Source organism: Sceloporus undulatus, chromosome 3 (assembly GCF_019175285.1).
Source record: "Sceloporus undulatus isolate JIND9_A2432 ecotype Alabama chromosome 3, SceUnd_v1.1, whole genome shotgun sequence".
Taxonomy (NCBI): Eukaryota; Metazoa; Chordata; class Lepidosauria; order Squamata; family Phrynosomatidae; genus Sceloporus; species Sceloporus undulatus.
Window position 1 is genome coordinate 148939814 of NC_056524.1, and position 21984 is coordinate 148961797.

Genomic DNA, 21984 nt, shown 5'->3' on the forward strand with positions numbered 1-21984 from the left:
AATAATAATAATATCTCATGTTTCCCCCAGTTTGGGACGCAAGAAGGCTTACACTAATTAAAACAGTCTACAGCAACAACAATGTACAATCTAAAGTACAAAATCACATTTGCTGTATCTGAATCTTGCAATGGAGCCAATATGGCCTGTTTTCCTCTAAAACACAGGGAAAACTGAGAGGAAAATATTTTTTTTTTCTCAAAAGGACAGGGAAGATTTTTATTCACCTTTAAAAATAACTTAAACAAAATACAACAAACTCCAAAATCTAAATTTAGATCAGTATCTTGCCTAAAATTGACTCCTTGTCTTTTCTTGCCTTTGTCCCAGTTTCCCACACAATCAAGAAGGGAAGTGGCCTCTGCCTGGATTGATATCCCTCTACCATCTTAACTGATAACAGAAGTAGCATCTGAGACAAAATGTAGGCCTTTGACTCTAATATCATCACTTTTCATCTCTTGTATGTCAACATCTTTGTTTGATGAGGAAAATAGTGAAATTCAGAAAGATTGCATGACGTATTTTCTGCATTTTGGTTGGCCAATAAAGGTATCACTATTTTGTGTTTTTGAAACTGCTATGGTTGACTTAGTTGATAAGCTCTGTCTCAACACCAACAGGTTTGGTGCTCTTGGATCTCTCAGTGGTATCTCATACCCACAGTCTGTAGAATGACCTGCTGGAACAGACACAAGCGCTGAACATGTTGACTGCATTTAAAACAGTATTAAAGACATATCTCTTCTGGCAGGACAACGCAGTAAAATTTAAATCATGATTTTTTAATTTGTATATTCTAATCACAGGTGACTGGAATCTAAAATAGGCAGCAAAGAAGAATCAAAAACAGTAGGAAGATTCAAATTAGGGAAAAGAAACAAAACAGAAGGGCACCTCATAAATTTTTGAGGCCAACAACCTATTCATTGCAAACACCTTTTTCATACAATCAGAGAGGAGATTATACACATGGACATCACCAGATGGTCAATAAAAAAAAATCAAATAGATTATTTAATTGGAAGCAAAAGGTGGAGAAGCTCCATTCTGGTGGCCAAAACTAGACTAGATGCTGACCGTGGTACAGATCACAAACTACTTACATAAAAAAATTAGAGTAAGGCTGCAGAAGAAAACAAAAACAGTCACCATACCAAAATATGATCTGAACAATATCTCTACAGAATTTACTGACAATGTAAGAAATAGATCTGCGCTATTAAGCATAATAGACCAAGAACCAGAATATGGTCAGAAGGTAAGGCCATAATTAAGGAAGAATTCAGGAAGACACTAACAGTGGCCCAAAAGAAAAAGAAGAAACAATGGCTCACAGATGAAATGCTTCAAGAAGTAACAGAAAGAAGAGAAACCAAAGGAAAGGGAGACAGGAACAAAACCAGAACTATGAATGCAACTGTACAATGAATTGTACAATGACTAGTACACAAAGATAAAGAGAACTACTATAATGATCAATGCAGAGAATATTAATGTTTTTTTAAAAAAAGGTTACCTGAATCTTCACTGTCATAGTAAGTTCTGGTACACTGCTGTAGATCCACCTGTGTGGGCAGATCCTGTGTTGATACTGGAGTTCCTCTTGGATCTGCATAAAGTAGTAACAAGGGCTGATAATGCCCCTTAATGCACTTCGTCACAACATCTTTCCATTTGGGGCCTATCTGAAATTTTTATAAAATGTTCAAAATACGTTAGTAGTATTTATCTGTTTTAAACTGAAATTAATTTGCGATTTTATATCACTGATTACCACGAAGGGAACTGTGGGACCCTCCAGATTTGCTTGAACTGTGCCCCCCATCAGCCCTAGCTGGCACAGCTAACAGGGTAAAATGCTGGAAACACCAAGGTAACAGCATCTGGAGTACTGCATAGTTCCCACCTATTAGACCAAACTTAAATTGCACAAGAACACTGAAAATAATGATTGTATCTCCCACGAAGGACTTTTTAGTGCTCAAGATCCAAGTTAGGTAAATGAAAAAAATCACAAACAGATGAATGCTTTTTGTCAGTTATCCTCTGTATTAAACAAAACACTAAATACACTCATCCCTCCATATTTGCGGTTTTGATATTTGTGGATTTGTTTATTCATGGATTTGTTTAATATGATCTCTCTAGAAATATCTAGGTCCTCTCATGCAACTCAGTGGTCAATTTTAATGAAAACACTCACACTGAAAGACTAGAGATTCTTAGAAAGACTACTGTACTAGGCCTTTGTAGCTCCTCCAGTGCAATTCTGTGGTCAGTATCTGTCAGACGTTGACCAGAGTTGCGCTGGAGGACCTAGAGATTCCTAGAGATGTGTCCTCTCAGGTAAAAACATGGTGTTTTCGTTATTTGTGGTTTTTCCATATTCACAGGGATCTTGTGACCCTAACCCTAGCGAATATGGAAGGTCAAGTGTATTTTCTGGAAAAATGGGAAATCCACATTATTTAAAATTTTGATTGATAATCAGCATTTTATATCCTATTCTGATTGCTACCATACCATTAATAAGACCCTTATCTTGATATGTGAACAGGAGCCCAACCTTGACTGACACTGGAAAACAACTGTTAAATCTTCTAATTGTGATTGTAAGTTAATACATCAATAAGAGAATGCTTTGAGTTATAAAACAAGGTTAATTTTTAATGGCAATAATTTATACACTAATAAATATTTAGTGTTGACAAAAACCCTTTAAGATTGAAATTTCAATTGCCTCAGCTTTTACAGAGCACAGTCCAATGAACTAAATCCAAAGTTACAGAAATGGACTTCTCTTGATGAAAGAGCAGCTTCCCTTTCTCTCCTCCGGGGAACAATTCAACCTGCCAGAGCAAGTTTAAAGACATATGGAGGGGTTCTGTGCAGAGGGCGAATTCTGTTCCATTGATGGAAGAACTTAATTGGATATTTACTGTGAAATATAAGTTGGTCTGGCAACTCCACTCAATAGCTAAGGCCTAGTAGGGAGACAGCATGTTTCTGATGCTGAAGTATACATCAGAATAACTATATACAAGAAAACTTGCTCAACATGCAGCTGGGTACAAGTATGTTGAAAATACAGTACTTTGTTCTTCTGAAAGACAAGCATTATGACACTCTGCACATTCCATTGTATTTGCTTTTTGACAAGAACAGGCGGGAATGATAATTACATGGAATGCAGAAGTAAGAGTAAAGAAGTGAAAAGCTCAAAGCCGAAACAGCGAATGCTTTAATGCAAAGTACTGAACCATAATACAGCAAGGCAATAAGTTTTCTATATAAGAATCAGAAAGTTTCAATGATAGTGATAGCATGTTTGTACCAGTCAACATTTGTTACAGTCTGTCACTTCACAGGAATCAGGCAATAACAGAGAAGGAACACATATGGATTTAGTATACATTTGGGTCAGAGCTGGGATCATCTGGAGCCAAAAAAAATATTGATTTTTTTGGTGGGTTCAGTGGGGGAGTTGTGGCCCTCCATGATCTTAATGTGGCCCCTAGCCTTCCACAGTTGTTCACTCCTGGAATAAGACTTTATATAGTTATCCGATGGGGTTTGGTTCCAGGAACCCCTGTGAATAACAAAATCCGTGTATGCTCAAGTCTCATTAAATACAACTGGATTTCCTGTATGGCAGGGGGTTGGACTAGATGGCCCTTGCGGTCTCTTCCAACTCTATTATTCTATGATTCTATGACATAGGTGTCCCTTATATAAAATGGGAAAATCAAGGTTTGATACATGAAATTTATACTTTTTTTTTAATATTTTCAAACCGTGGATGCTTGAATCCGTATATAAATAATCTGTGGAAAAGGTGGGCCAACTGCATTTCTTAAGTTTAAGTTGATGGGTTCCAATATGATGCATAAAAGCACATGAGATGAAAGTTTATGTCCAGTGTACCAGGCACTGGTGGCTATGTTTTATATGAAATTCACAATGATTTCAGATATGAACAGCATCACCTCAGCTGCAAAGAAATTCAGCCATGGACAATTCAGAAATACATTTTTACAACTTAACAAACGAAACAAATGTAAAATATAGACGCCTGCTTTTAGGAGTTAGCATAATAAATCAACAAGAGAATCTATCAATGGTAAAAAAGGAAGATGTGGAATTTAGAAAGACCTATGCATTTTTATTTTCTTTGTTTCCCTTTTAGTGTCCTTTCCAGTTGTTCTCAAACTCTATATGCTTTTTTTCTTTCTTAGTTGTCTTTACTCTCAACAAGTCTACACAAATCTGGAACAGAGCCTGTGTTATGTCTATTACAGGGAGATGACCCATTTGTTTTATGTGACATGCTATTGTCCCAGGATGAAAAACCATCTGCAACAATTCACCACATGGAGAGACATCAATGCCTTCAGTGATTCTGCACGCCCTTCACACTTCAGTCACAACATGACTTTGCTCTCCACCCCTGGGTGACACTTCTAGGAGCTATGCACACAACTTACCTAGAACATTTCTAGCATCAGTTCCCTGAAAACAAATAAAAGGTGCAGAAGAACAAGTTTTTATTTGAAGTGTGAGTTGAATGCCTATTTTAGAATTATCCAAAATCCTTTGGGTATAATAACAATACAGACATATGCCCAGGAGTTATTGAGTTTTATAAAAAAAACACCCTGATTTTCTTACCTCTTTGACATGGGCATCGTCAAAGTACATCCATTTACGAATCTTTGTTTGGAAGAAGAAGGTAGAGTAATGTTTTCCATAGTAGCATATCATTCCAACCAAATACAGTTCACACTGTTTTGCTCTGTCATCTGTTACTCTGAAGAAGAGCTTTAAAAGAGAATAGAAAAATCACAATATCATTTTTGCATTTACAGTGGGTCCTTGTTATCCACTGGGGTTTGGTTCCAGGACCCCTGCATGGATAACAAAATCCATGGATGTACAAGTCCCATCAAAAATAGCAAAATAGTGTCCCTTATATAAGCAAATCAAGGTTTGTTATTGGGAAATTATATATATATATATATATATATATATATATAGAGAGAGAGAGAGAGAGAGAGAGAGAGAGAGAATATTTTCAAGCCATGGACGCTAGCATCCGTGGATAAAAATCTGTGGATGAGGAGGGCCGACTGTATTTGAAAACTACTGAAAATACAGTGGTACCCCGGGATACGAATTACCCAGCTTACGAATTTTTCGGGATACGAAAAAATCCCATAGGGATTTATTGTTTCGGCTTACGAAGGTTTTTTCGGGTTACGAAAAAACCTCGGCGCTATGCCGCCACCGGAGGGCAGCAGAGAGCTATTTTTTTCCATTAGCGCCTATGGCAATTCAGGTTACGAAGGTTTTTCGGGTTACGAAATTAGCCGCGGAACGAATTAATTTCGTAACCCGAGGTACCACTGTAAAAATAGGGAAGATGAATATTGTCATCAGATATAAGACTCACATCTCCCAGTTTAAGGCAAGTGCCCAAGCTGTGAATGACATCCTCTGCCAGATCAGAATGATCTGAATCCCACACCAGTCCAATCGTGATTATCTGTGGAAAGTTCATCAACACACGACGAATGCGAATTTTTTCCCCACAATTGCTCTGAAAGGTTAAAAGGGAGAGCTTTGATTAATGTAACTAAAATCAAATTTAAAACATTATGTGTTATATGCTTCCAGCCTACTTGCTTACTTCCTAAATCTTTTGAGATGAAATCCTATCGCTAGTCCCAAGTAAAGTGCACCTAGTGAATCAATGGGCCTATATTAGTTGGAACTAACAACTGGTTTCAGAAAGTAATGCCATGAACATAATTGATTCAGATAGCAGAAAAGGAGTGCAGAAGGAACTGAAGCACTGAAGAAAATTCCAGTATACTGAAATTCCTTCATAAAGATATAAAGCTACAGATTTAAATGTAAACTTTGTGTTATTCCATCTTATTTTATTCTTAGTAAAATACATTTATTGGCTTTTAACTGGCACTTTAAAATGTATATTACATGCTTATTTTCTCACAATCACTTGACAGTACCCCTACATGGATACACACACAAGCATTTTAAAAGCATTTTAAAACATTTAGTTTTCAGGGACAAAATAGAGAGCAACAGGTGTGTCAAAAAGAGGCTTAAAATATCAACCTAGCTTCCCACCTCTAAATGGTATGAAAATAAGACAGATGGGGTCTCTTCCAAATCAAGGAAGGAAGGCTCTTTCCAAAAACAGAAAAGAGATAATAAAAGGATACAAATATGTCTTTTCATTGTATTTAACACTTCAAATTGCCTATCCAACAGATAAACACAACCCTCAGATTATCAGCTATGGAGGAAACACTACTATAGATTAAACAGAGCAATACAACATTTACAGAGAACAAAATATCTGCTGCTGGCCTCAATATTTTATAGGCTATGATATACCCCTGCATCATCAAAATGCTTCCATCAAGCAAACAAGAAAAACAAAGACTCCTTTACTGCTTGTTCAAGCAGTGCCTGGTGATATATGGATCTAACTATAAGAGGATTTTTAATTAGAATGGAAGAAATGCCAGAACGGGACTATAGTCTTTGTTGGCTAAATTGTCCACATTTAGACTTAGTAAATCTTATTCACCATTTGAATCTTAGTAGATACTAATTTCATTATCCAGTCTTTAAGATAAACAACATATACAAACCGGGCAGTTTCTTAAGTCACCCATGGTGCTGGCATTCTGTAGCAGCTCTCCAAACATATCTGGAGTGGGTTTCTCTCGTCTTTCCAGCATGCAAATAGCCTGGTTGCTGTAAGTTAAGATACAGATATATAACAGCATTGCACTTCTGTTTGTAATAAATATTTTAAACAACTTTATGCTCCTCAAGATTTGTTTTAGAGGGCTGGATTTCCAGTTTGCATTATAAGTAGCTAAACCTTTAGCAGAACAGAAACCTGTGCATGGATGACCTCTGATGAAGAATCTAAACTCTATCTGGGACCTGAGTAGTTTTTAATAGAAACAGCAAGTAAATTTAATACTTGGAACACCTCCCATTTTCTTTTTGTTGGTAGCTCCATCCTGCCTCTTTGCATCCTTCAAATGGTGAATAAAAACTAGCAGTTATCTGTAAATTTATACATAACATTTTGTGTTTTGTATAAACTTTTGGTTTCTTGCCATATATTATTATTTAAATAGAATCATGAGAGTATATGGAGCTTTAGAATGCAAGTTAAGAAAAAATTGCTCCTATTTTGCAATCTAAATTGTAAGACAGCAGCATCAGAAATGGAATATGAATTTATCCCTGCTTTGATCCGAAGTCCCCCCAAGGAGGGAACCTTGCTATGTTTCTGTACATACAGAAAAAGGTTATTGTAAAATAAATACTTAATGTAGTATAATTACAGTAGGCTTACTGACACCAATGGTACTTAAGTCAGTCATGATTTCAGTGGTTATACTCTAGCTATGAATAGAATGGATTTACTCTGGCTATGGATTGAACCAGGGCTGAAGGGCAGGGTATAAATGCCATAAACAAACAAACAAACCAACAAACAAACGGTAACCTTTATATATCTACAGTAGGGGTGGGCAATTGTAGAAAGCAAGGGGGCTGCATTATACTATATTTCTTCTAATGGCAGTGGCGTCACTAGGAAAGTGTGGGGTGCGTATTGCACCAGGTGATACCTTAAAGGGGAGTGATGCTTCTGCTCCTCTAACATCTCCTTTTTGGCAGAAACAGGCTGAAGCATTCACTTGTGTCTCATTGAAATGCTGAAGAGATGGCATGAGTGGGGTGAGGCTTAGTGGGAGGAAAAAGGAGCAGCCCCACATTTCTTTAAAATTTAATGCTTAATTTTTTTATTTAAAAAAAAAACACAACTTAACAAATTGTCACTTTAACCATACGATACTATGTATACATTAATACATTTACGCTGTAATGTGATATTGTAATTTAAGGGTATAGTTTTAATTTTGCTAGTTGTTTATGTCACAACTATTACCATGTCATTCAGTGATATATCAGAATTACGATTTATAAGTAACATTAGAAGAAAACCATTACTAAGAATTCCGTATGGTGTGGTATGGGAAGTTACTGCGCTGAGTTACTGCACTGGGTGACACCAACTGCAGTGATGACATTGCCTGCAAAGGGGGGGGGGGGAGGGTATGTTTTTTTGGTTTTGTTTGGCAGCAATTTTGTTTGTTGAAATTTGTTAAATGTCCTCTAGAGGGTGTGGGGGACATATTTGTCATGTTTTTTGTCCCTGGGTGGTTTTAGGCACAGGACAAGCCTTTTTTCAGTTTACTTCTGGTTATTTAATTATTTAATTTATTGGGCTTAAAATAACCTAGCCCTCCCACTAACATGTCAAAAATGCTGCCATGACCCCCGGAGGGAATTTGAGGGCAAAAAGGACACTTTTACTCCTGGGGTTCCTTCAGGACCACAAAAAGCTACATGCAGCCCGTGGGGTGAACTTTGCCTACACTTGTTCTATAGTATAGAAAAACCCAAGTCAACATCTGTGGTATTATAAAAATGTATACATTCAGTTTCTCAGTTACGACATCCTGACTACAACATTCATCTTCAAAAAAAGATTAGATGTCCATCTAATCAATTATTTTTGTAGGCAGTCAACTAAGATTCAGTCATCAGTCTTATATTTATTTTAATTCACACCTGACTACAGATATATTTTATTGATATGCATGCCTGGTTTTACAGTTATATACATACACAAATAAACATATTTATCCTGCTGTTATGTTTTAATGACTGTAAACCATTAAATTTTACGATCCTCTTGGGTGCTACTTAATAAAAAATATTTTAATTAAATATTTAATATAAAATAAATAGAAATACTGTATATTAAAATAGCATGATATGAAATGTATGGGAACAGTTCCTATAATTTCCTTGCATATGGCTGCTGATTCTCTTTGACTTCATTTCTGCTGCACAGTCATAAGGATCAAAGAAAAATTGTTATTTCAACAGATCAGTTATACCCATACTCTATTCAGTTCATATGTATGGTCTCCTTTATCTTGCAAACCTATTCATAATGGAGCAAGTTCTAGTACTGTATTTCAAAATTTGGCTTCACTGGAGGGAATTGACTTTATTTTAGTAAACTGGTAATGATTATGAAAGCATTCCTTGTCTTGTTGTGGTGTTATGCAGAAAAGAAGACTGAAACAAGGGGGGGGGGGTTTGTTCTCTTCTAATGAAAAAGAAAGGAAGAAAAGAACAAAGAACTCACCAGAGTGAGGTGGTTGAGATATAATGCACCATCTGGATAAAGGGCAATGGATCAGAAGTGGCACCACAACTGGCACAGACACACTAAATAAAAGACAAAGCTATTATCCAAACACAAATGCATTGCTCATGCACATTTCCATATACAGTATGCTATTTTGTAATTTCACTATTAAATTAGCTTGGAGCAGATTTGTGTCATACCTGCTCAAATAAAGTCATAGCAAACTTCTGGTGTGAAATGCAATGAGGGGCAGTACAAATGTCTTCTTTAGATTCATCTGCAATGTGGAAGTGAATCCTCATTAAGAGATTCTCCTGAATTCAGAAAAAGATGAAATAAAAATAAGACTCGTATAGAATTAATTACAGAATAATGGTGAAAGGTGATATTTTAGCAACAGATGAAGTTTTTCTTCCAAGCATTCTAAATTCATTTAATTGTTAAGGAGAACACAGTCCTTTACATTAATTTAAATAGCCGTGTTTCATCTGAGTGTCACACCTATTGATCTTCTGTATATTTAAAATAACATTTTCAGGTTTTGTCACTATTACATTTGAAAAATATTCAAAATATGGGCTTGGTTCAAGTGCAAAACAGTATTTATTAGAGGAGCTGATAGAGGCTGACACACACAATCTACCTTACTGACCTGGGATAACCTTATTATCTTATGTTCAGTGATTTGTGGCTTAAATTCTGTTGAAGGGGACAATAAAAGATATTAAGCTATTTGAGATTTAAGAAGAAACCTATTTAGATTCCTAGTCTTGAATACGTATGCCTGCCTGTCAGTTTGTAACACCAGAAATACAGTGATCACATTTTGTGATGGTGCACACTGGTACAACAATTTGTATACTTGATTTAAGCGTCTGTATGTTGGCAGATTTTGAATTCTGATTTTTGAACAGATTTTTGTTTTTAGTTTTATCTACAAAGATTGACAATGAGTTTTATATGCCCAACTGTGATATTTCTTTTTACTCTTACAAGTGACTGCCAGTAAAATATCTTCTCTCTTTCCATCAACTGACATAAAAAGGTAGCAAGTGTCAGAAAATTAGCTGCAATTGTGAACACCGGCGGGAAAAGGCATTTTAAAAATACAAATCTAGTTAAGCTCATTAGCTAAACATGTTAGCTCATGCCACATATGACATTTTATCTTCTTGATAAAATGAACACAAGCAAATAGGGCAAGCAGCTTGTCTGAATTTATGGAGAAGGATCAATCAGTCAGAAAAACCCTGAATATGTTTCTAGAATAACTCCTTAATAAATTAGGCCAGATTATTTGATCTCCACATTTTAGAATTAAGTCTGTACCCAAGTTCTCAAAAAGAGTAAGAAAAAAGTTAAACGCCTTCTCAGTGGAACTTAATGCTATATTTATTCATGTTCAAATATATGCCTTTTACATAAAGCTGTTTAAAATATTTTGTAAAGTTATAAATCAAGCAGGGGATTCAAATTACAAGAAAGAAAATTTCACCGAAACACTATCAAGAACTTGCTTAATCAGAGGTAGTAGCTTCTTCTTCACTGGAGGCTTTAAAGTAAATGGCCATTTCTCAGGGATGCTTTAGCTTGGGATTCTGCACTAGAATGATGAACTAGATTGCTTTGGGATCCCCTTGAACATTATTATTCTATTATGTTTACAACAGCATTGTATTATTAATTCAACTGTAATACTAGGCAAAACTAAAAGTTATCAAAATTCTACCTCTATTCTACCTGTGCCCCCAAATAGACGTTCTGATTCATATTAATATGACATTATCAGAGTTTGCAATGTACCTATCAGTCCCTGATTAGCAAACTGAGTACTATTTATTTATTTGTGAAGCTTTGCAACCATTCTACAGAAGCCACACTCACAAAGCACTCAGCAGCATCATCCATGATGCCCAGCTGGAAACGTTGTTCATCTTGAAAAGTCTTGGCAAGAGCACTACGAAGAGCATCAGAAGGTAATACTTTTTCACTGCTGCACTGAAACTGGTTAAAGATACCCTAGACAGGGGTGGAGAAGAAAAGGGAAAAACAATTACTACAAAAGAAAATTTCCAAGATCTCAGGCAACATTGCAACAGACCAATGAAAACCATATTTTTCCATAGTTTCTAAAGTGAATGGATGCATTTACTTAATTAATCCTTTTACCAATACATATCCTGTTTTCATGGTCTCTCTCTCTCTTTGTATTTGAGGAGAAATATCCCTTCTTCTCAGTGTGTCATCTTCAACCTTGTCTTGCTTTTGGTTCCTTACCTATGATGTTTACTGTTCTAAATAGTTTAGTAAAGTAAATTGAGTTTTATCCTAGTTTGGACTCATATGTTCAGTTTATGTTTACCAGACTGTACCCAACCCAAAATTCAGAGGGCAGTATTAACTGCCAGGGATGTTTTCATGCCTTACTGATAACAAAGCTATACACCATCAAGTTTCAGTGGCTTAACATAGAACACTGTTGTTGTTAACTGACCTCAAGTCCATTTCTACTCATGGCAACTCTATGAATGAATAGAGCAATCAAAACATCATTTGTACCTTTCTGGTTTGGTTTTCTGATAAGTGGCTAGTATGACAAAAAGGAGTAGACACCACCATGAATAGTCTATGTGCACACCTGAAAGTGCTTCTATTCAAGCACACACAAAGGTTTTGACAATTTTAATGTGACTGCAACTCCCTGCTCTACATTAGATGCTGCTGCAGTAGATTCCAATGGCCAAGAAAGGCTTTTCAAGTTTGCAAGCAGCTGCAGCCAGGTCCACAACAGAGAAAAGTGATCAATGAAACATAAAAACAAAGAGTGAGTTTTGATCTCACTAGGCTGCACTATCTACACATTTTTTTCTGGTAGAGGACATGGAGCCTATTTAACTGTGTCTTTACAAGTGTTGCGGCTTGCTTACTTTTTATTTCACTATGTTGGTTCTCCGCATTAAAGTCAAGTCAACCCAAGTCAAAATTTCTATTTATGGGCCTGATTACAGCAAAACAGAGGGGACATGCGCCAAATCCAAGTCCATTTTTACACATTCATGTTAATGCGGCATCTATAAACATAAGCTTAATAAAGCAGACCTGTGAAAACATCTGTACCAAATGTTTGCAACTAAACACTTTGAGTGCAAAAGAAGTCTGGGTATCCTTTAAATGAAAATCACCATAGTACTACATTAGAATCTGGAACTTCTTGGCCAGTGGCATGTTCTCACCCATACAGTTTCACCCTGTAGCTCAAAAGGTACAAACTCTTCACTTTGTCTTACAGTCATTATAACCAACTGATTCTTTCAATGGTCCTTCATTTATGCTGCACAGTGCCTCCCTATTACCGTTGGTCTTGAATTGTCAAAATAACTCACTTCAACTGTCACATTTTAAATAAGGTATTTCCATCTATATCCTGCCTTAGTTCCAGCGATCTCCAAGGATCGCTGCACTATCACCTGCCCCACTGTTATTTTCACAAACCTATGAGATTTATGGTGAGAAATGGAGGGTGTCATCTAGGACCTTTATAAATTAAAGGGATTTGAAGCTGAGCTTTCCCTTTGCTTGTTCCACACTAACCATAACACAACATTAACTCTTGACTTACTTGGGACCATTGGATTCTTGCTTGATGACCTGTGATCATTTTTTAAATCTCAGAAAGTTTCAGTTTCTTTAAGCCTCCTTTTAGTCTTATTATGGTATCTTCAAAGTATTATCAAAGGGATATTCTCTATTCAGATGTGTAGTTATAAATATGATTTGTCACTTCCCACTACTAATTTAAAACTTCATAGAATAACTAATCTTAGATATCATATTCTACCAATCTGCAATTTGTTCAGCCTTTAGCAACTCAGCAACTGGCTTTCTAATATTTAAACAATTGTGTGATGTTTGTGCCCTGATATTTTCCCCAAAGCAGTCTTATTTAGAAGGATATCTATCAAACATAGTAAGAAATTTACTCCCTGGCAAAAATAGTTTCTAGTTTTTAAACTACTCAAACATATGCTGCAAGGCTAGAAAGGTTTATACACATTCATGTTAATGAATTCTGAGGTTTTTGGAGAAAGATTATGATTCAACCAAAAAAAAAACTTTTTGGAAAGAAAGATATCTGCATTAAATCTGGAAAGTTAGAGGGGCAACTGCCTCATGCTTCAAAGGTTTATATAATTTTTAAATTATATTAGGTTTATCTACTTTTTGCATGAACTAAACTATTCATTCTGGTTAAACACCATATTCACCTAATGTTGTTATTTTGTTAATTCATTGGATTTAGAAGACAGACAAGAATCTTAATTAGTTTATTATATTAATTGTTAAGAATATTAGTTTAATTCTGTTGGTTTAATTCTATATAAACCTGTTGAACCACCATAAGCAAGCTACGTATCAGATGGAAGAAGTAGAGATAACAAATAAAGTACATAAGTAAATAAATTAATTAAAAAGTGTATGTAGAACCAGTTCTGAGGAGGAAAGGAAGCCACAATGCTATTTAGGAAAACTTGTAGTAAGTTGTATATTTGCTTCTTTTTTTTCTTATACTCATTTTATTTGTGTGATGTTGAAGAAAAGACTGTCTATAATATATTGCCGTTTGGGGTATCTACCTAGCATAGGGTCTGAGATCTTCTGTAGAAGGTAGTGATATTGAGTTCCAAACCACTTGGGCAGGAAAAGATGCAAGAAGAGATGGAAAACCTGGAGAAAAAGTGATAAAATCACTGTACAGAAGGTGCAGATTGCTGGAATAAAGCTGCTATGTCAGCTGTGGACATTAGTGGGCTAATGGGATAGATATTACAGGAGGTGTGTAGATGTCAAAATCGCAGGAAAAAAACTACTGAGGAAGTAATAAATTGCATATAGTTTCACTCAATTTTTTTGTTTCATTCTAAAATTCTTATTTTATATTTAATTCTGGGATCAAGTAAAAAAAATCTTGAAATCATTATTAATTTCATTAACTGATATCATCAATTTTTTGTGTTTCCTTCAAATAATTTCTGATTTATGGTGACCCTAAGGAAAACCTATCATGGGGCTTTCTTGGCAAGATTTGTTCACAAGAGGTTTGTCATTGCCTTTTTCTGAAGCTGAAGCCCAAGGACACCCAGTGGGTTTCACAGCCAAACTCAGAATTGAATCCTGGTCTCCAGAGTTAAAGTTCAACACTGAAACCACAACTCCTTGGCTCACATCATTAAATTATCCTATACCACTAATTTTAGTTTTTGATACTTTGTTTTTAGTGCCCCAGCTAATACCTTCAAGCTTTTGTTGCTGTGTTCATAAAACTTTATTTTGGTGTAAAGTCAGGATTTCTAAACCAGGATTCCCTAGAATGCTGAAGTTCCACAAGAAGTCACTAGAGGTTCTGTATATGTAAGCTCTACTTATAATGAGACCTGAAAATTATTTCAACGGTTCCTCTAGTGGAACTAGTATTTTACAGAGTGGAATAGAATCTTATATTATTGTTTGCACACTGCGTTTGGTGATCCCTATGTAGACTTATCCTCAGCTGCATGGTATGCGGTAAACTCTTTCGGTTGTGGGAGGGTCTCTCTGGTCCTTGGCTGAGCAGTGTGCAAACAAGAATCAAGGAACACGAGAGACACTGCAGACTGGGTCAGGCAGAAAAATCAGCAGTAGCAGAACATGCCACAAACCATCCTGGGCATAAAATACTGTTTGAAAACACTGAAATTCTGGACCATGCCAACCACTACCATGTCAAGATGCACAGGGAAGCCATTGAAATCCACAAACATCTGGATAATTTCAACCGGAAAAAAGAAACCCTTAAAGTGAACAAAATTTGGCTACCAGCCCTGAAGAATAGCAAAATGAAGACTCAGCAAATGCAAATGGGAAACCATTCAGAGTCAAGGGCTTTCCCAGCAGATAATGATCACCAATTAGCAGATACTAATCCTCTTTTGCATTAGCCTCCCAGCCTGAAGTCTGCCATCAGCAACAGAACAATACACATGCAGATCACTCCTGCATTTCCAGGCTCACACAGTATATATAGACCCAACTTTTTCCAGGCAAGCATTCTCTGAAAATGCCAGCCGCTGATGCTGGCGAAACATCAGGAAGAAACTCTTCTAGAACATGGCAACATAGCCTGAAAAACCCACAAAAAACTACAGACAGTATAATTTCTGTAATTTGGATTCTTCTTGGGCCAGCCATCTTCTAAATTCTTTTTCCCTAGAAGCTCAGAGAAAACAGACAAAGATCCTTTAGTTTTCTGGAAGAAAAATATCTCTCAATTTGGTAATCTAGAACTAGATTTGAATTTCTTCCAATGATAAGGTGTCTCTTTTCAAATTGCTTCAACTCATGAAACAACCTGGAGAACTGAACCAATCCATCTTTAGAAGTATAGTTCCAACTATACATGTTTTGCCTTCTAGTACACCTTTCACCAATAAATAAGCACTCTCTCATCTTGCCACATCTTTTCTGGTATAAAAAGGCAGGAAACAGATTTTGATCCTTCTGGTTATGGAGGAGCCTCCTGCACAATGTGTGATCTTTTATAGGACTTCCTTTTTCTTTTTAAATGGGTTTCCTAGAAAATTAAAATATCTTGGTTTGGTTTGGTTTATAAAAATTATTTGATAACCTTATTACCTTTCCATTTAAATGTGAGATCAGTCTTAGTTTTTCCTCTTGCATGGAGATTATCCTGTTTTTCCTAGAATACAGAGGGATATTGCTTGCAGAGGATTTCTCATATCACGCTGGAAAATCAGCAAGTGACTATGACTGTAAATGCTATGGAATCCTGGGATTTGCAGTTGGCTGTCACACCAGAGTTCTCAGAGAAAGAAGGCTAAATGTCTCACAAAACTACAATTCCCAGAATTCTATATCATTGAGCCATGACAGTTAAAATTGTGTCAAGCTGCATTATTCCTACAGTGCAGATGCAGTCTATGTGATTGTATTTTTACTACCTCTACAATACTATCTGGAATGCTCCATTAGTGCACTGGAGGAAGTCATAATCTAGGTTAGTCTTAAGGGTACTACAAAACCATCCTCACTCCTACTTTTTATTCTCTTTATATAATTTTTAGGTGAAAAAAATGATGATGAGGAGGAGGAGGAGGTCAATGGAAATGATGATGATTGGAGGAAGACAGTTTAGAAGAAGAAAAAACAAGTTGGCTGTTACTGGGGGCAAATCTCAGAAACCAAAAACAGATCTTTTGGCAATGTAAGCAGTTCTGTAAAAACACCCATTTTCTAACTATACAGCATGAACTTGGTTATTAACATGAAAACCATCCTTCAGTCCAATTATTGTGTATCTCATTTTTTCAACTCAGAAACACTCTTTCTAGCCACAAAGCTAGTTTCCCTGTGTTTGTTACATAGTAAAAACTTGTAAAACAGGAGTGACAAATCAATGCAGCATTCTTCTTAACCACCAACAAAACACTCTCTGTCTGCATCCTGGCACCGCAATCTTGGAAGGCAAATAAACTCTTTGTGTCATGCTTAATATCACAAACCAACCACCTCCTTCCCACTGAGCAGAGCTAAACCAACTCCAAATTAAGTCATACTGTGGATAAATAATGAAAACAAGGACTATGTACTGTACACTGCAACATTAATCATAAATCAGAACCACAGTGTCCTGGGCAATGAACACATTCAGCACCCCACTTCTTAAACATTAGCTTATAGCTTTTACAATATTTACAGTGCTTATAATTTTTTTTACTGTGCTAGTAATTTCACTTCGCAGAAAAGACATGTTCTTCTGATACTTAGCTAGGCCCACATCAACAGTAACTGGCCATTGTAAAGATCTGAAAGACTGTATCACCTTATGCAGCCCTTTAAGACAAGGGTCATGATTTGCAAATTTAGTGATTCCATTACATTCCATCCCATTCCCACAACTGTGTAAATATACTGAATATCACTCTGTAGTGCATCCGAAGAAGTGGGTTTATATTCATGAAAGCTCATGCTAAAATAAAAACCAGTCTTAAAAGGTGCTGCTACAGTCTTTCTTTCTTCCTCTCCCCTTCATTCCTGAATGGCCTCAAACTGGAAACTGAAAAACACTTAAGAACTAATTGGTGAAGTTCATTTTTGCCGGGAGTACTAAAACACTTGTAGTGCTTTTAAATATGTGTGTAGCACTCACAACATACCATCAGTGATCAGAACACACTCCCTCGGAGTGTAGTGGAGTCTCCTTCCATGGAGATCTTTAAGCAGAGACTAGATGGCCATCTGTCAGGGATGCTTTGATTTGGATTTCCTGCATGGCAGGGGGTTGGACTGGATGGCCCTTGCGGTCTCTTCCAACTCTATGATTCTATGATCACTGACCTCAGTTTTATTCCTTTCAGCTCAGTATCCATGATGGACACCCTGCTAGCCCACTCTTAAGACATGCCCTGATATGTATGGTAATTCAGATAACTGATCTACTATTTTATAATACCTCTCCCTCGATAACTTCATAGGCAATAAGGGCCTGAGACTCACTGGTTTAAAACTGGACTTTCAGAATTAACTTAATTCTGAGATTAATTTATTAGCGAATAATTAATTAAATGAAAGACCAACACATTTTACTATTCCCAATTGGTTCTTTAAAAGTAAATGGTTATCAGAATCTATTTATTGTTGTTCATTATTTGAGTACAGGTATACCTCTGTTAACTAAGTGCCATAAATGTGTTCCTGGGCATTATTTCTTTATCAGAAAATTTGGTACCAGAGGGAGAAATAACATGGGAAGAAGAGGGATAAGTTCCTAAACCACAAACAAAACAAGCTGTTCAACATATTTCAGCAACTTTTAAATCTAGAACTAATAATATACACATGTAAAATGAAGCAACCAGGTCAGATAAACTTTGCACACGTAAACGATACATTTCGAATCTTCTAGATATCACTTGAAAGCTTTTTCCAAAATTCATCCAAGAATGATTTTTTTTCCTTTTATCAGTTTCCACTTTTTTCTGAATTCCATTTTGATGGTGAAACTTAAGCTTTTTTTTTTTTAAAAATGCTGGGGCAGCTGCTGAGAAAGATCTATCTGCTTGCTACTTTCCCCTCTATGTTTTCCTCTTCATGTATGCTCAAGTAAGGAATTTTGGAGGCAGCTGCTGTTTATCTTTCCTGGTGTAGGCAGGCACATGCAGCTATGATAGGATCAGATAGAACAGAATCCCAATCTTCCCAAGCTCAAGATTTATTGCACTGGCTACTGCAGACATGCTGCTGCAACCTGGTATTAAAGGTCTGCGTTTCTCCAGCCCTCCTTCACCATCTTCCTAATGTAGATGCTGCTAAAGCACTTTCAACTAGACATGAGGATGAGAAGGGAAAATGAAATGAGAAGGCATTAAAAATTTGTAAAAAGAAGCTTCTTCATCAAAGGCTTTGGTCCAAAAACACACTGCCAAAATAACCCAGTTTAAGACTGCTTTAACTGCCCTGACTCAGTGTTAGGGAATCCTGGGAATTGTAGTTTATTGTGGCACCAGAGCTCTGTGACAGAGAAGGCTAAAGGTCTCTCCTGTCAAAACTACAGATCCCAGAATTCCCTAGCATTGAGCCAGGGCAGTTAAAGTGGTCTCAAACTGGGTTATTTCTGCAGTGTGTTTTGGATCTTTGTTAACCAAGTATGCCTTTATTATAGGCCTGTTACAGATTGCCAAAATAAAGCTGCTTGGGGTCTCTTTGGAGGCATGCTGTTTAAATGATGCAGGGGACCTAAGAGTCCGGAGGTCGCGCCAAAGCCACACTCCATTCCTAAGCACTGGAGTGCAGTTTTGGTGCAGCTTCCGGATTCTTAGGATGCATGCATCATTTAAGCAGCATACCTCCAAAGAGACCTGAAGCAGCTTTATTTTGGCAGTCTGTAACAGGCCATAGTTTAGTTAATTCCAAGGTTAAAAGATTTTAAACTAACAAGCAGCAAGGGCAGCTTGGAAGAGGGATGGTTTTCTTTGCATCCAAATGCTCTTCTTGTGCTCTGTATCAGACACCATATACAAGATCCTCATCTGCCCCCAAAAACTGAATGTTTAGGTTCTGAACTCTGGGACTCTTGCTGAGATCCAGCCACATGGAAATCAATAGGCTAAAGAAAGGGAGAGATGAAGAAAATGAGAAGAAAAGAGAAGCAAGAGAAGAGTTTTTGATGAGGCAGATGAGAAGTGTGTGTAGCTTTGCCTTTTCTCCCAAGCGTAAAACAGGAACAAAGCGTAGGGACAGGAGGTTAAATCACCCTGACAGCTTGTTTGTAGTAAGGCTTTTAAAAATAAACTTAAACATTTATTTAAATGAACAGCTTTTTAAAATACTTAAACATTTTTAAAACAATTTAAATAAATTCAATAGTTAAAACATTTTCTCTAATGCCAATGTAACTGAATTAGATTTTTGAAAAACTTATTGATGACTAATAACAGTGATTAACTAAATGCATTACCCCCTTTTTTCTTAACTCTCTGCTTTCTCTATATGGCTAAGAGCCAGCTAGCCACTCTCTCTAACCAGAGTGGAGGAAAAGGGTACTTTTAAAGAGCTGCTAGTCTGGCCCAGAGAGCTTTTTGTCAGGCTTTGCTTTCATGCTTCTCTCCAACAGGGAACAATCTCTGGCCCTACCCAATTCTCAATCATGAGATGACCTCCAGACAGCTTGCACTATTGTTGGCCCTCATCTCGGCCTCACCCACACTATCTCATCTGGATTATATTCCTCTGCTCAGGAGAATCCTGGCTGGATTCCCTACTGGGCTTGTCCCAGCCTGTGCTTTGCCTTTCTGAGGGCACAAAATTTGTGATGTCTCTATCTTCCCCTAGCCTCAGTACAGGAGGGGGATTAGTCACCCTAGACCTTTTCTTTCCTGTGAGAGCTCCATCTCCCTTGCTCTTTTTTTGCCCAGACTCTGTCAAAAGGATGCATAAAAAGACTAAATAATCCAGGTGTCCTGTTTTGAACCACCTGAAGCTTCCAAATAGTTTTCCAAGGCAGTCCCAAGAGTAAGGGATTGTAATAGTCTAAATGGAAAGTTACCAGATATGAATAACCATTGTAAGTTTATCTCTGTCCAGGATTGTGTATCAGCCTAAACTGACAAAAGATGTTCCAACCCACCAAGGCCACCTGTGTCTCCAGAGACATTGTTGCATCTGTTGTTCTCTCTCTGTCTCTCTCAGGTATATCTAGTACACATTTAGCTGCTGGTTGAGTATCTTCACTAAACTATCCATGTTGGTTATAGAGTTCCTTTTCTCCATTTAAATTCATTGCATTGCTTACTTTGAGGGCACAAAATATACAGGAATCTCCCATGCATTTGTGCGTTGTAAGTTGCCGAAAACTGCGTCGAAAAATATCAAGATGCCACAGAACCTGTAAAGCAAAGTAAAACAGAGTACTATTGTTTTGAAGTGTTGGCTAAAAGCAGACTAGTAATAAATTCAATAAAAGCATCTAAACATCCAAGAAAAACCAATCCCAGAACATCTCATTTCATTTTAACCTCTATCTACTCCCAAATTTAAGCTACTATAATCAGAGAGAAATACTAAGCACTCATAAAAGCAGTTACAGGACAGTATTACTCAAAGCAGTGGTACAATGACTAGTCAATGGGAACAAATACAGTACTGGTCCCCAGCACAGTGGGGGGGGGGCGCACTGTCCTTCGTGTCAATATAGCTTTAAAAGCACTAATATAAATATGTTGTATGTACAAAGAGAAATTAAGAGGTTAGATTTTCTCAAAACTGGCAAATGTTAGTTCCTACAAAACAGAAAACTAAGTGAAGACTTCTGCGTTTAACTGGGGCACACCACTGATCCACTTACATGCACCAGATCAGTTCATATTATGCCTCATTAACTAGAGATAGGCTCATCCAAATACAGGATGAATGGCACATGCAACTTAGTTTTAGAATGTTCTCAAGAGCTTCTGACATTACAAGACTAGATTATAACTAGAACTACCATTGTGTGTGTGAGTACATTTGAATGCCTGGGTTTTTTGTTTATACTGTAGTTAGCTCTCTGTATCCATGGATTCAGCATCTACTGCCTGAGCAATCCATGGCTCACAAATATCCCTCCCCCCCCACACACCCCATCTTGATTTTTCCATTTTATATAAGGGACACTATTTTACTACACCACTGTATACGATGAGACTTGAGCACCCACAGGTTTTGATATGCATAGATGGAAGGGAGGGGGGCTGGAACCAAGCCCCAGGAGATACCAAGGGCCCACTGTGTTTTTAAAAATTTCCTATGTTTGCTCTGTATCTGAAAATTTCAGGGTGAACTATAGTGATTAGAACGACTCAATTTTTAAAAGGAATTTAAGTAGCTTAACATCAGCATTGTAAGCAGCATCAGCATCTTTAGTCATACTCTTTTCTTTTCCTTGCTTAAAAATCTGGGCATGTCATACCCTTTCAGCCTCAGAATAAAGCAAAGGGAAACCCCCTCTGAACAAATCTGGCCAAGAAAACCTTGTCATCTTAGGGCTGCCCCAAGTCTGAAATGACTTGAAGGCACACAACAACAAACAAGGCAAACCTATTGCAGGGTTTAATTTTTGGGTGGGTGAGTGGGGGATTGGCTTTGCCTTCCTCTGAGGCTGAGAGAGTGTGACTTGC

The 21984-nt window shown here is 37.0% G+C and overlaps 1 protein-coding gene across 4 annotated transcripts in view; it reads right to left on the bottom strand.

Moving 5' to 3' along the window:
• Nucleotides 1-21984, bottom strand: part of USP54 (ubiquitin specific peptidase 54) — a 106822-nt gene that overhangs the window by 41517 nt on the left and 43321 nt on the right. For all 4 annotated transcript variants that reach the window (XM_042458635.1, XM_042458634.1, XM_042458637.1 and 1 more), the window contains exons 3-10: nucleotides 20622-20714; nucleotides 11162-11296; nucleotides 9478-9591; nucleotides 9275-9357; nucleotides 6684-6789; nucleotides 5453-5599; nucleotides 4672-4821; nucleotides 1520-1688 (exon numbers count right to left, since the gene is read on the bottom strand). In XM_042458635.1, the coding sequence (XP_042314569.1) occupies nucleotides 1520-1688; nucleotides 4672-4821; nucleotides 5453-5599; nucleotides 6684-6789; nucleotides 9275-9357; nucleotides 9478-9591; nucleotides 11162-11296; nucleotides 20622-20714 (997 nt within the window). The remainder of the gene's footprint in view (nucleotides 1-1519; nucleotides 1689-4671; nucleotides 4822-5452; nucleotides 5600-6683; nucleotides 6790-9274; nucleotides 9358-9477; nucleotides 9592-11161; nucleotides 11297-20621; nucleotides 20715-21984) is intronic.